Raw genomic sequence first — 12,128 nt, 5'->3', positions numbered from 1 at the left:
ATTCTAATTTCCAATCGAATGAGCCCTTTTTTAAGTTTCTACGACAACTCCTTCGATACGAATTGCCCTGGTATGGAAAACAAAAAAACAAAAAAAAATAAATAATACATTGTGCCAACATTGTTCTTTACTTAGACATCTCGATTGCGCTGCCTATGACAACATCCTGAATTGCCTAATGCTCTTTTACCTACTTCTTTTCATCGAAAAATTAGAAAGAAAAATGAACAGAATTTTAAAGTGGAAGGTAGAATTTTTATTTAAAGAAAAATTTCTTTTTCTCCTTCCTATGAACCAATATACATGGCGAGCCCAAGATGACAGTATTTATTTTTAAGAAACAGATTAACCAGGATGACTGTTGAAGCCCAGAGGTCGATATTGATAACCAAAGAAGAGAAAAAAAATAGCGGCGTATTAGGGAGGCCGCCGCCGAGAGAATCAGCGGCGGCGTCAGCGCGCGGATGCACGCGCGGCGGCGCGCCGCCGTTTTTTTTTCGGCGGCGCGCCGCCGATTTTCGGCGCGGCTTCGGGGTCTAGTCATGACGGAACTGAGGATTCTAGTAAACAATTCGTTTATAATTTGTTCTTGATTTGGAAGGAGGACACAGGGACAAACAGCAGCGGGGGAGTGTTAGGTGCCCTTGTTCTGTCACTCTGCCCCTTTGCATGGTATATGTGTTCAAAAGCTTTTTCAACATCAAATAGTACTGTCAGGATGATGTGACCCTCTTCCAGGCCTTGTGTCCAATTGTTGAAAGTTTCTAATAATTGCATTGTACAACTTTTGTTTGGTAGGAACCCATATTGGTGAGGACTTATCATATTGCTCTGTAATGCATGGTTCAATATCCTAATTCTTATGCACCCTTCAAAAAATTTACTGACTAGTGATGTCAGGCACAGAGGTTGGTAGTTTTCTGCTTTTGATTGTTCACCTTTCTTGTGGATGGGAACAACAATTGCTTTGGACCATCTTCATGGTTTTGCACCTTTGTCTATAGAGCTTTGAAAGATTTCTAGCAAAGGTTCAATAATATATTCTACACTCTCTTTTAGCCATAGCGCCTTCGTTCTGTCTGGGCCTTTGGATTTGTCTGGTTGAAGTTCCTGAAGTTGTAGTTTGATTTCTTCCTTTTGTGATTAAGACTTTCAAGTCGTTTGTTTCGTGGGATGGTTCAGGGTCTGCTTGCTTTTGCTTAAAAACAGCTAAAAAATCATTGAAAGCATTGGCCCTTTCAGATTGAGAACTTGCAGATGAGCCATCTTTGTTTATGAGGGTAGGGATTTCTCTCCTTGTAGTCAGCTTTGTATTTTGTGTTTCTAGAATTTCTTAGTTGCTGATTTTGCATCACAAGCAATTTTCCTCTTTTTTGACTTGTCTAGTTGCTTCTCTCACCTTGTTCCTTGCTCGGTTGTATTCTTTTTTAGTTGATTCTATTTCCATATCATGTTTTTGGAGTTCCTTTAGTTTGTTAAATTTTCATTTTTTGATATTATTCAGTGTTTTAAGCTTTGAGTCCATGTGTGGCAGTGTCTTTGTATGTGGAAGCTTTTTCTTTTCTGCACAGCAGGTTAGAATATCACAAAAGAGTTCAAATTTTGTGTTGCAAGTTTCTCCCATTTGCAGGATAGTAGGGTCATTCCTCTATTTGTAGGGTCATTTCTTTAAGTTTAGAATTATTAAGTTTGTTCAGTTCTTTCCCTCTGATGATAGTGGAGATGGCTATGGTTGAGGGTCAAATTAACAGGAAGTATTACATGTTCACTTTTATCTAGTGGAGGAAGTATGGTGACTATCTACAGTTTCTGGGCTACAAGTGACAGTGAGGTCCAGGATATTTTCTTTTTCATTGGCTCTGCATCTAGTGGGTTCTATGATCAGTTGTGAGAAAAAGTTTTCTTCAAGGAGTGACATAAATAGGTGTGTTAGTGAGTATTGTAGTTACCAAATGATTTCAGGGAAGTTAAAATCGCCAGCATGGTATAATGTTTTCTGGTTAGTGCCACAGCATTCAGTATCTTGTTCAGGTGCTGTAGTGACTCATACTTATCTACTGCTGATCAAGAGGGTGATCTATAGGCTATATGCATCCAATGACTATGATTGAGGTGCATAGATTGAGCTCTGTAAAGATTGTCCCAAGTCCTTTAATATTATGGTCTAATGTGTCTGCAGTTTGCTGGTATTCAAGACCATCTTTCATATAAATTGCACACCCCTGACCAGTTTTTTTATGTTGGTTGTTGCAAGTTGGTTGCCATGAATAAAGATCTCACTATCCTGGATTGTTATATTTCTTTTGAGTTTGACTTCTGCAATACATATTACTGATGGCTGGCGCTGTAGTGACAATGCCTGTACTTTACTGAGTTTTTTTAGTAGCTGGTCAGCATTTGTGTACATAAGTGTCAATTTTGGGTTAATACTCTTATTTTTCCAGGCATGCTTCCTGGTGTTGTCAGTAGCCTTATTTTGAGAGTCAAATTTGTCTGCTGGGCTTTGAAGTCCATTGTCATATTCAGAGCAGCTGCTCATAGTCTTTGTTATGTCAGTTGTTCATTTTTTTGTTTTTTTACCTACTGTCTTGGGTTAGAGTCCTTGTTTGAGGTGTTTGGGTGGTACTGTCTTCTGTGCTGGTAGAGTGGGTCTGAAGTCCCGCAGCAGGCTTTTGTAAGCTAGGGATGTCAGTTTGGAAGAATGTTTGGAGACATTTTCTCTTTTCATATGAGGCCTGAACAATTTGCCTTTTCAAGTCTAAATCTGACTCAGGGAGCTGGATGAGAAGTGGATAATTTCTGGTATTAGTGTTTGCAGAATTTCTTCCTTTTTCTCCAAGTCATATGGCCTTCACAACTGTTGGCACTGGAAGCTGTAGATTGTCTTGAATTACTTCTTTAACTTTGCTAATGTCTTCTGAAGGGTCAGTTTCTGGCAGATTTTTCACCACAATATTTCATTTTTCATTTTTCTGCATTAGGTTTCTTGCAGACAAAAGGCTTCTTCTCTGACTACTTTTCAGAATTCATTTGTATTTTGAGCTGTCTGAGCATGCCTTTCTTCCAAGCTCTTTACTTTTGAGTTTAAATCCAGGAATGTACTCTCAAAATACTGGTGCATTTGTTCAAAGCTTGGTTTTTTGGCTAATTTAGATCTTAACAGTGAAATTTCCCAGGATGTTTGTCTTACAGAATTTTCAACTCTTGCAATGAGGTCATACTGTATGACCTCATTGACTCCAGCTTTAATGCCTTCAGATCAACAGAAACAATTTTGGCAGGAGAAAGGATGCTGAGATTTGACAGCAGTTTCTGGTGAAGCTCAAATTGTTATTTCAGCTTGGAAGTGAAGTGGTCCAGGAAGGGAATAAAGAGCAAGGTTCTATAGTGGTTGAGAAGGTCTGGATTTTCTGCATGCCTACTCCGGCCACCTCTTGTCCTTGGACGAATCATCTCCAGTCTTGAGTTGCTGGCAAAACGCTGAGTTTTGTCGAAAATAGACGTTAAAGCAGTAGCAATATTTCCTCGCATTTCCTCTGTTTTTGAAAGGACAGTTTCCACGTGCCTTCATGCAGCTGCCAAATCACAGTCAACTGACTGAAGAGTCTTGCAAAGTGGAGGTGTAAGGCAGAAAAGCTCTTTGACCACATGGAGACACACAACAAATTGCCACTGGTTCATTGTGTCCAGCAACTGCGCTGCTTTTGCAGACGTTTCTGCATTTTTGTTCTCTTCAAGAGCTTCCAGGGATTGCAGGATTGGTCAGTACAGCTCAAGGAAATGCACAACTGAATCTTGGTTTGTTTTGCAGTGTCTGGTTAATGTATGTTTCCTCGAATCTGGTAGTATTTCATTGATCTTCTCTTTTAAATTCTTTGTCCTGAGTGGGGAAGTATGGTAAAAACTGAAGACTTGTGACAAGATACTGCAGAAATGCTTAAACGCTGGAATAGAGCATACAGAAGAGATGACCAAGTTGAGACTGTGCACACTATAATAGACATAAAGTGCCTTCAGATACTTTTCGCGTATAATGGCCTGGACACACCTAAGATGCCCACTTATTACTGCTGCACCATCATATCCCTGACCAACCATCTTGTTCAGATTAAGACCAGGGCTTTCGAGAAATTGCAGGATTGATGAAACCAGACCTTGCCCAGTCAAATCAGAAACTGGGGGTATAACCAAGGAAGTCCCCATGCAGGTTCCCTTTGAAAGTGTAGCAGACACAAACAGACAGCTGCTCAGTATTCAAAACATCCACCGTTTCATCAGCAAGCACAAAATCAAAAGCACATCATCAAAAGCATGGACTTGCGTTTACTCTTTCCACAATAGACTGCTGAAGAAGCTCCCTGGATGCGGCGATAATACCATTCTGGATGATGGAAGAAAGATATGTAGCATTTCCGGCTGCGGAAAGAAGATGGTTCTTCAGAACATTGTCACCGTGTCTTGCCCTCAGCCGCAGTAGTGCTCAGAAGTTGCCATCATTGCGAGAAAGTTCTGGATCCAAGACCGAAATGGGACAGGAATCGTTGGTACCACGAAGGGCAAGCTGTTGCTGCCCACAAAATATTACCTTCTCAACAATATTACTGGTCGCAACTTCTGGCGATTTTCTTGAACCTTCTCTTTCCTTGCCGCGGCTAGTTGGTGCACGATATTGTCCTGCCTTTTCTCTGAGACAGAAATGAAGCTTTCAGCTGATATGGTGCAGTTTCTATGAAAATGTGCTTGTTGGTGAGCTGTGAAGCACTCTATTGCATCCTTCCAGTTCCTGAATGGTTTGGTGACTAGATTCCCCAAGCACTGGTGGCAACCTTTGCCAGCTGTCTCTGACGAGAACAGAACGCAAAATCTGCAAAAAGTAGTGTCCTCAGATGGAGACTAGGACAACCAACTGATACGAGCAAGCCAAGTTAACTAAAACTTCAGCTTCCGTTTTTCGGATTTTGGAAAAATGTAGAGAAACCTGGAGTCCAAGGGCTCTTCAGCAAGCACAGTTCAGAATTTGCATCGAGACTGGATGATTTGTTGACAAAACGACCGATGTCATTCGCAAATGACAACAAATACTGGGTTGGTGCAGGTTGTGTCGTGGTTGGTTCCAGTGTGTGTTCTTCAAAAGCCTCAATGATGGCTCCAATGCCCTCCAGGTCTACAGGTGTAGATGAATGCTCTGCAGACGTCTCGCTAACGCCACTGTCAGAAACATCCCTGGTCCGCTTGGGTGCGAAAAACGACGTAATATCACACTTCCTCTTCATGTTGAAAGTCGCTCTTCTCTTATCTAAGTCCGAAATTGAACTGACAATCTTGCACCCTCCTCTTATAACATTTACCTCAAGTGCCCATTAATCTTAATTTACTATGCAAGGTCAGGTAAACATGGGGTCACCTAATTGACAATCAGGTAACCCCATGTTCACCTGACCTTGCATAGTAAATTAGGATTAATGGGATATTAAATTACGAACACAATTAGTAATTGCATAAGCAATTGCACAACCGTTTATCCACAAAATGCAATAGGATTTAGTGTGGGAGTATATTTTTTAAGGTTTTGTCTTTACAGGTATTTCTTTGACTAATTTTCGACTTGGTCAAAAGTTTCGAGGGGTGGGGGGTTAAAACAGGGTAGCCCCCCCCCTGGATACGGCCCTGGTCATACAGCACTTAATTTTCAGAGGAAAGTGTTGGAGGCTGGTTTGCGGCTGTGGTGATAACTTTGATTGTCTTTGGGAGCATAGTGTTTTGGGGAGGCCTGTTCAGACGCCCTTTGCTGTGTATGAGATTTTTTGTCTGGTTTCTGTTCCTGTTATTGTTATTTTCACTTGGACTGTAATAGTGTGGGGTATTTCTGGTTCTAACGGGTCTGTTTTTTGGAAAATTTTGAGATAGCCATTTTGTTCAAGGTTTCTACAACACTGCTTTCAATAAAAAACCTTATATGCCATCCTCAAAGACAGCCCCGTCAGAGGCCTTAGGACAAGTTAGGCCCTGGGGGTATATAAGAATTTTTATAGAAAGCGTTGTCGTAAAACTTCAAAAAGGGTTCATTCGATTGAAAATTGGAAGGGCTAGTGCCCTTTTTATTAGTTGAAAGTCATTGTAGGGCCACTAACCCCTCTTGACACTCACGATTTCCTAAAATACATGCAATCAAAATTTCGAGATATTCAATTTGTTCAACTTAGTTAAAAGTTCTGGAAATTAGGTCATTTAGAATAATAACCCTGTCAGAGCCCTTAGGGCAAGGGTTGTAAGTTATACCCTGGGGCATATAAGGTTTTTTTTATAGAAAGTCTTGTTGTAGAAACTGTTGTAGAAAATTCTTTTAAATGTTTTCACTTATAACTTTAAGAAAACAAAACTTAATTAAGATTTTAAGGAATAAATATCAGCATATGTATAATAAACTGACAACGCACATTTTTTTGAGTAAATTCATTTGAATTTTTTCAGTAAAGTACAAATTATATTCTGGCTTTTTGAAAGCATAGGGTTTACAACCCTGCTCAGATTAATTTCTGCTCGTTTGATTTTGACTTATTTTAATTTCTGTTTGTTTTGGGTTTCATTTATTTATTGATACTGATTTGTGGTAGCTATATGCTTTGTAGATTATTTGATTCTATTTTTGTTCATTTTTGGTTTAATGGAGTTCTTTGTTTTTTTTGAAAAACTTATTTTGTGCAAAAAGTTTTTTTTTGATTAATTTTAAATAGTCTAATTGATTAGTATTTATTATTGCAAAATGATGTCTTTAAAAAGAAAGAGGTTGCTCGTCAATTGTTTTGGAAAGTGCAGAAGAGAGCGGGAGTGAGTGTTAATAACCGTATTGTTACCGGCCGGCTTATTAAGTACCTGCACTTCCCACATCCCATCAATAGAATTAAGAATTTTAATTGGGATGATTGGTTTTTTCTAATGATAAGAAGACTTGATTACAGAGGACGACGATGGATTTCTGAATATCAGATGATACTTTTTGGAGAGTCAAAGGGGTGAAAGGACTAATTGGTAGTTCATATACCCTGATATAAACTTTTGGAACTGGAACTGGTTTTCAATAAATCGAAAAAAGTAAACCATTATCGCTATTTATCAACAGAATATCTAAAAAGGGTAGCCTTTTTTGTTTTTTCCAGCACTAGTGTAAATTTAGTATTTTTGTCGAACCTGTTTAAAGGGTCAAGAAACAAATTTAAGGACTCCAATCCAAGATCCCAAAAATATCGTCCATGAGCCTACCCCAGAAACAGAGAGACAGACGAAAACACTGAATAGTGGATATTTCTATAGAATACGAAAAGAAATTAGCCAGAATTGTGGAAGCATTAGAAATAAAAAAAAACATATTTTCGCAGGTTTAGCAATTAATAGAAATATTGGGAATATGAATATTGATCCTATTTATGTTATTATTTTAAAAAATGAACCCATATTCAAAAATACATTTGCAAAATGTGCTAGGGATTAGTTCAAGTAAAAAACCTAAACGACTGGCTGTATCAAAAGCTTTGCATAAAATGATGTTGCAATAATATAATCCAGTTCATTTGTTATTTAAATTTTTTTAATCCAGTTACTTTTGTAGTTTCATGAAGGAAGCTACCTATTGTATGCGTAAGTAATTGTATATCTTATACTTTATGTTAGTTTATTTTGGTTATATAAATGTTTTTTTAATTTCAAGTTTTTTTTCTATGCTAAAAATGCCTTGTTGCATACGGGGCGAAATATTCGTTGGATTTTTTCTTTTGCTTTCATCGTCTTCATTTAGAGACCTTTTTTGTTGAGCTGGAAAGGAAAGCTTTGTTATCTATACTTAATTTCTATTTTTTTTATATATATATATATATATATATATTTGTTTCTTTGTTTTTTTTTCAAATAATAATAAGAAAAGAGTAACCCTATAAAAAATACAAAAAATATCAGTAATCTGGGGTATATGTTTCCACATTAGGAGGACGGGGGGGGTGGTGTAAAAAAATACTGTTATTCACTTTAAAATCATTTCCTATTCCTCGAAAAAACTAGAGACCTTTTTTGTTTAGCTGGAAAGGAAAGCTTTGTTATCTATACTTAATTTCTATTATTTGTAAGTAGTAAAAAGCTGCTAGATCAATATTTCTGCAAAGACAATAATTGGCATGGGAATCAAATCCAGAATGCTGGCGGAAATTGATTCTGGTTTGTGGTTTTTGCTGCTAGATTCAAATCATTCTTCTCATGAATATAATAAAACTTGCAATTTTGAATTTTTTTTTCATCATGTTAATGATGAGTTTGTTGAGGAAGCTACCCAAATGTGTAATCAGGGGCATCTATTCACAAAAGTTTTCTTCATGGAATTTTGTTCTTTTCAATCAAAGTACAAAGTAAAGGTGTTATTTAATTGAAATAACCATCAGAAAATTTTCAAAATCTAAGGTTGGATGGAGGCAATAACTCTGTATCCTCACCCCACCAATGCACGCATATCTAATTTTTATATCTTGTTAGGTATGTTTCATGCTATTATATTTTTTCCTTGATTGCATCCATTGCTGTTGTATCCTGGTTTCCTCATACAATTGTTTGTTGCAATTGCATTAATAGTAACCATTAAATATAAGTATGACTGCACTAGACCCTTAAGGTCCAAACCAGCGGTGCTGATCTTCGTTTCGTGGCCCGTCAGCCAGGCAGTGCAATGGGGGGGGGGGGGGCTGGGGGCCAGCAATCCTGTGCTTTCGCACACCCTTCCTGCTTACTTTTCCCAGATTTTTCCAGGTACCTATTTAGAGCTGGGTCGACTCTGGCTAAGCTTATTGAGTCACACCACTGACCCGCGTCCCAAACCAAATGACTGGCCACGCCAGGGATCGAGCCCGTACCCCTTGGACGAAGAATTTTCAACCTAGCGCACGTCCACTTAGCCAGGACGGCTTATTGCCATTAAATATAGCAATAGTATTGACCTGACAATTTGTTTTGGGAGGGGTGAGGGGTGTTTCACATCAGATTGTGAGCTGCAAGTGCAAGTAAGTAGGTTCACTAAAAGGGTTAAATTGACATTGTGATAATATTGGTGAATTAATATTTGAGATAATGAAATAACTGAAGGCAATTTAGGTCTGGCCATAAGTGGGTAATAAACTAGATTTTCAGTATCTGTTAAACTAGACAATGGGCTAATTTGTTGTTTTTAATTTGTTTATTTAAGGAAAATGTTGTTCCCTTTTTGGCAGATAGCAGAGAAAGAACTTATCAGTTTTGAATTTTTTGTTAGACTACTTAAATTTTACTTAAAATATGAGCTTGTTACCTGGAAAGTGGTAATTTACCCCACATTATATGAATAGCAGAGGCTAACTATTTTGTTTTCAAGATTAATCTTTTTACATCTTTTTTTATTAGGTTAACAATTCATTTTTATTTGGATCTTCTTTTGGATCAATCGTCACAAAATCAGGTAGGAACAAGCAGCAACGGCTAATTATAGACTTTGAAAAGTATCAATTTGTGTTAACTACTAAAATTAGTCCTATGTTGGTAATAGTAAATAAAGGATCAACATATCAGCCACAAGGGTGAATAAATTTTCCTACACTCAGGGATATGCATATGCTACATCTTTAGATTGTCTACAAAATGGTCTTTTTATCAGCTCTATGGTTTGATTCGAAGTGAGCATTAAATTATTTGCCATGCTTTATTGAGTTTTATATTTTTTTTTTAATCATTAAAACCATCAACAAGCCTTTCATTGAAGAACTTTTAAAAGCATTTGATCTAAGACAAGGTTTGCAGCTAAACTGCTATACATATTCCTCAAGAAAGTGTTGCTTTTTCAAGTTAATAAAAGTCTGTATTCTGCAATTTTACTATAGAAGCTTGTTCAAAATTAAAATAATAATCTGTTGATTTGAACCTTCATGGCCTTCTCTCCTAGAAACAGAAAAAGAAACACGCTATTTCTGAGTATTTTCAATCGTGAAGCAGCTGAACCAGCTATAAAACAAGTTCCTGGGCCCTAGTCTAGAATTTGATTCTGATTTTATTCCTAGTATAGAATTCATGATCAGCCGGAGTTTATGATCAGTAACACTGGATCATAAACTCCTTGTTTAAGCTAAAATAAAAAGAGATTAAATATATAAAAAAATAATTGTGCTTCTTTTGCCTTTGTCTGCTGAAGGAGTTGAACCTGCACTTTCAATTGTCGTTTGATAAAGTTGATTTTGCAGTGCTTGGAAGAAGTCATTGCAACTTATGTATTTTTAGGAAACTTGGGCCTCTACTCTGCTGTGTTAATCTGGAGTACTATTTCCGAGTATTGTTGATAGTATTACATGTCTTATGAGTGGCATTAAGTCGTGTCAGGGATAATATTATGGAGTTACCGGAACTTCCAAATATGGCTGGACCTATGACCATTTCTGAGATTTATAAAAATAGTAAGTTATCCATTAAAATTATTTGTGACAAAACAAAAGAAAGCTGCTTTGCTTTAGTAAATGAGTTTCTCTTTTTCTCTACTTGCTTATAAAATTCTCCTCAGTTAAAGTAACAAAAAAGAAAGAACATGCAACTGCATAAAAGCATGGAGTGTTGAGGTTAAGGGGCTGTTTTCCTACACAAATGTCTAATATATTTGGCATAATTTGCCGGTTTTGGAGACAACCCGTTCTCTGGTAGAGAAAATTTCTTCCACTTTTTCCTGCTTGCCTGCATAAACAATAATAATAAAAAAAAATTCTACTCAAGAGTTCTTTTTGTGGGATAGCCACAATTTTTATCTGAGGGACTAGTTTCTGTCTCTTATTTTAACTTTAGGTTTAAACCAAATTACCTAGAATCTTTTTTCATAATCTTATTTAATGTTTATTTCTTTTATCTTTTTTTATAATTTGTAAATAAATAAAGAAAAAGCAAAGATATTTTATGGTAATTTGTGCTGATGAGTTTTTTGAGTGTTTTCTTATGGAGTGTTTGTTAAACCAAGATGCAGCTAGATAGCATTTTAGTAAAATATTGCACTGGCATGTTAATAACATGAGAGGGAGTAGTCAATCTGGACTTGTCCCAGTTTAAGACAGGAACAGGGCCACAATTAGCGATAAGGAAAGAATTAAAGAGAGATGGGCTGAACATTTTGAGAATGTGCTAAACCGAGGTAGAGTTGCTGGAAAACATATTGAGGTAAATGAAAAAGTTTGTGATACCTTGGATGAGAAGCAAGATTTGTTTTGTGGAAGAATAAGCAACAGTACTAAAAGGATAAAAAAAAATAATAAGGTAAATGAGTTTCTTAAATATGGTGGCGCTGAGGTTAGAAATGTGACTGAAGATTATGAATATGATTTTTGAAAATGGGGAAGTACCTAACGATTTTAAGAAAACCTTAATTAAACCACTGTATAAGAAAGGTGATAAAAATGAGCGTAGTAATTATTGAGGCATTAGTCTGGTCTCTTTAGATAGCATATTACTTAGTAATTTAGTAACTTAGTAAATTACTTGTAATAAGACTGAGGGGTGCTGTAGTCAAAGTGTTAAGAGAATAACAATGCGGTTTTAGAAAAGATAGAGGATGTGTTGACCAAGTTTTTACTCTTAGACCTTAGTTGTCAAACACCATTGGTCCTCAGTTTTATAGAATATGAGCAAGCATTCCATTTTGTTGATAGAAGAGCTTTATTGAAGATCTATCCTTGTATGGTATACCAGGCAAATACATTAAAGTGATCAGTGCTATGTACGAGAATAACACTGCTGCGATTAAGGAAATGAGGTTAGCAGCTGATTTTATATTAAATCAGGAGTTAAGCAGGGTTCTGTTCTATCCCCCTTTATATGGATCATTTTGTTGGACTTTGTCTTAAGGAGCAGAGGAAAGACACTGGGAGACCCTGGAATCAAATGGGGAGGAAAAACTCTCCTGGACTTAGATTATTCTGATGATTTCACGATCCTAGATGAAAGTGCGAACAAAATGAATGAACTTTTAGAGGTTTTGCGAGTTCAGGGTGCTAGAATAGGCTTGAAAATTAATGTTAAGAATGCGAAGTCACTAAGGCCAGGAATAAGTGAAGATGAAAGGGTGACTTTCGGTAACGAATAGATAGATC

At 37.0% G+C, this 12,128-nt stretch overlaps 1 protein-coding gene across 4 annotated transcripts in view; it reads left to right on the top strand.

The window, feature by feature from the left end:
* Positions 1-12,128, top strand: part of LOC148946298 (uncharacterized) — a 42,547-nt gene that overhangs the window by 16,851 nt on the left and 13,568 nt on the right. For 3 of the 4 annotated variants that reach the window (XM_089098366.1, XM_089098367.1, XM_089098369.1), the window contains exon 2: positions 10,282-10,454. In XM_089098366.1, the coding sequence (XP_088954492.1) occupies positions 10,391-10,454 (64 nt within the window). In that variant the 5' untranslated portion in view covers positions 10,282-10,390. Of the gene's footprint in view, positions 1-8,813; positions 9,039-10,281; positions 10,455-12,128 lie in introns of those variants that run through there. The other variant, XM_089098368.1, reaches the window with a different exon arrangement.

Source organism: Artemia sp. Qi Xiang Cuo, chromosome 12, assembly GCF_049724085.1.
Source record: "Artemia sp. Qi Xiang Cuo chromosome 12, ASM4972408v1, whole genome shotgun sequence".
NCBI lineage: Eukaryota > Metazoa > Arthropoda > Branchiopoda > Anostraca > Artemiidae > Artemia > Artemia sp. Qi Xiang Cuo.
This window is presented reverse-complemented; position numbering and strand designations above follow the sequence as displayed.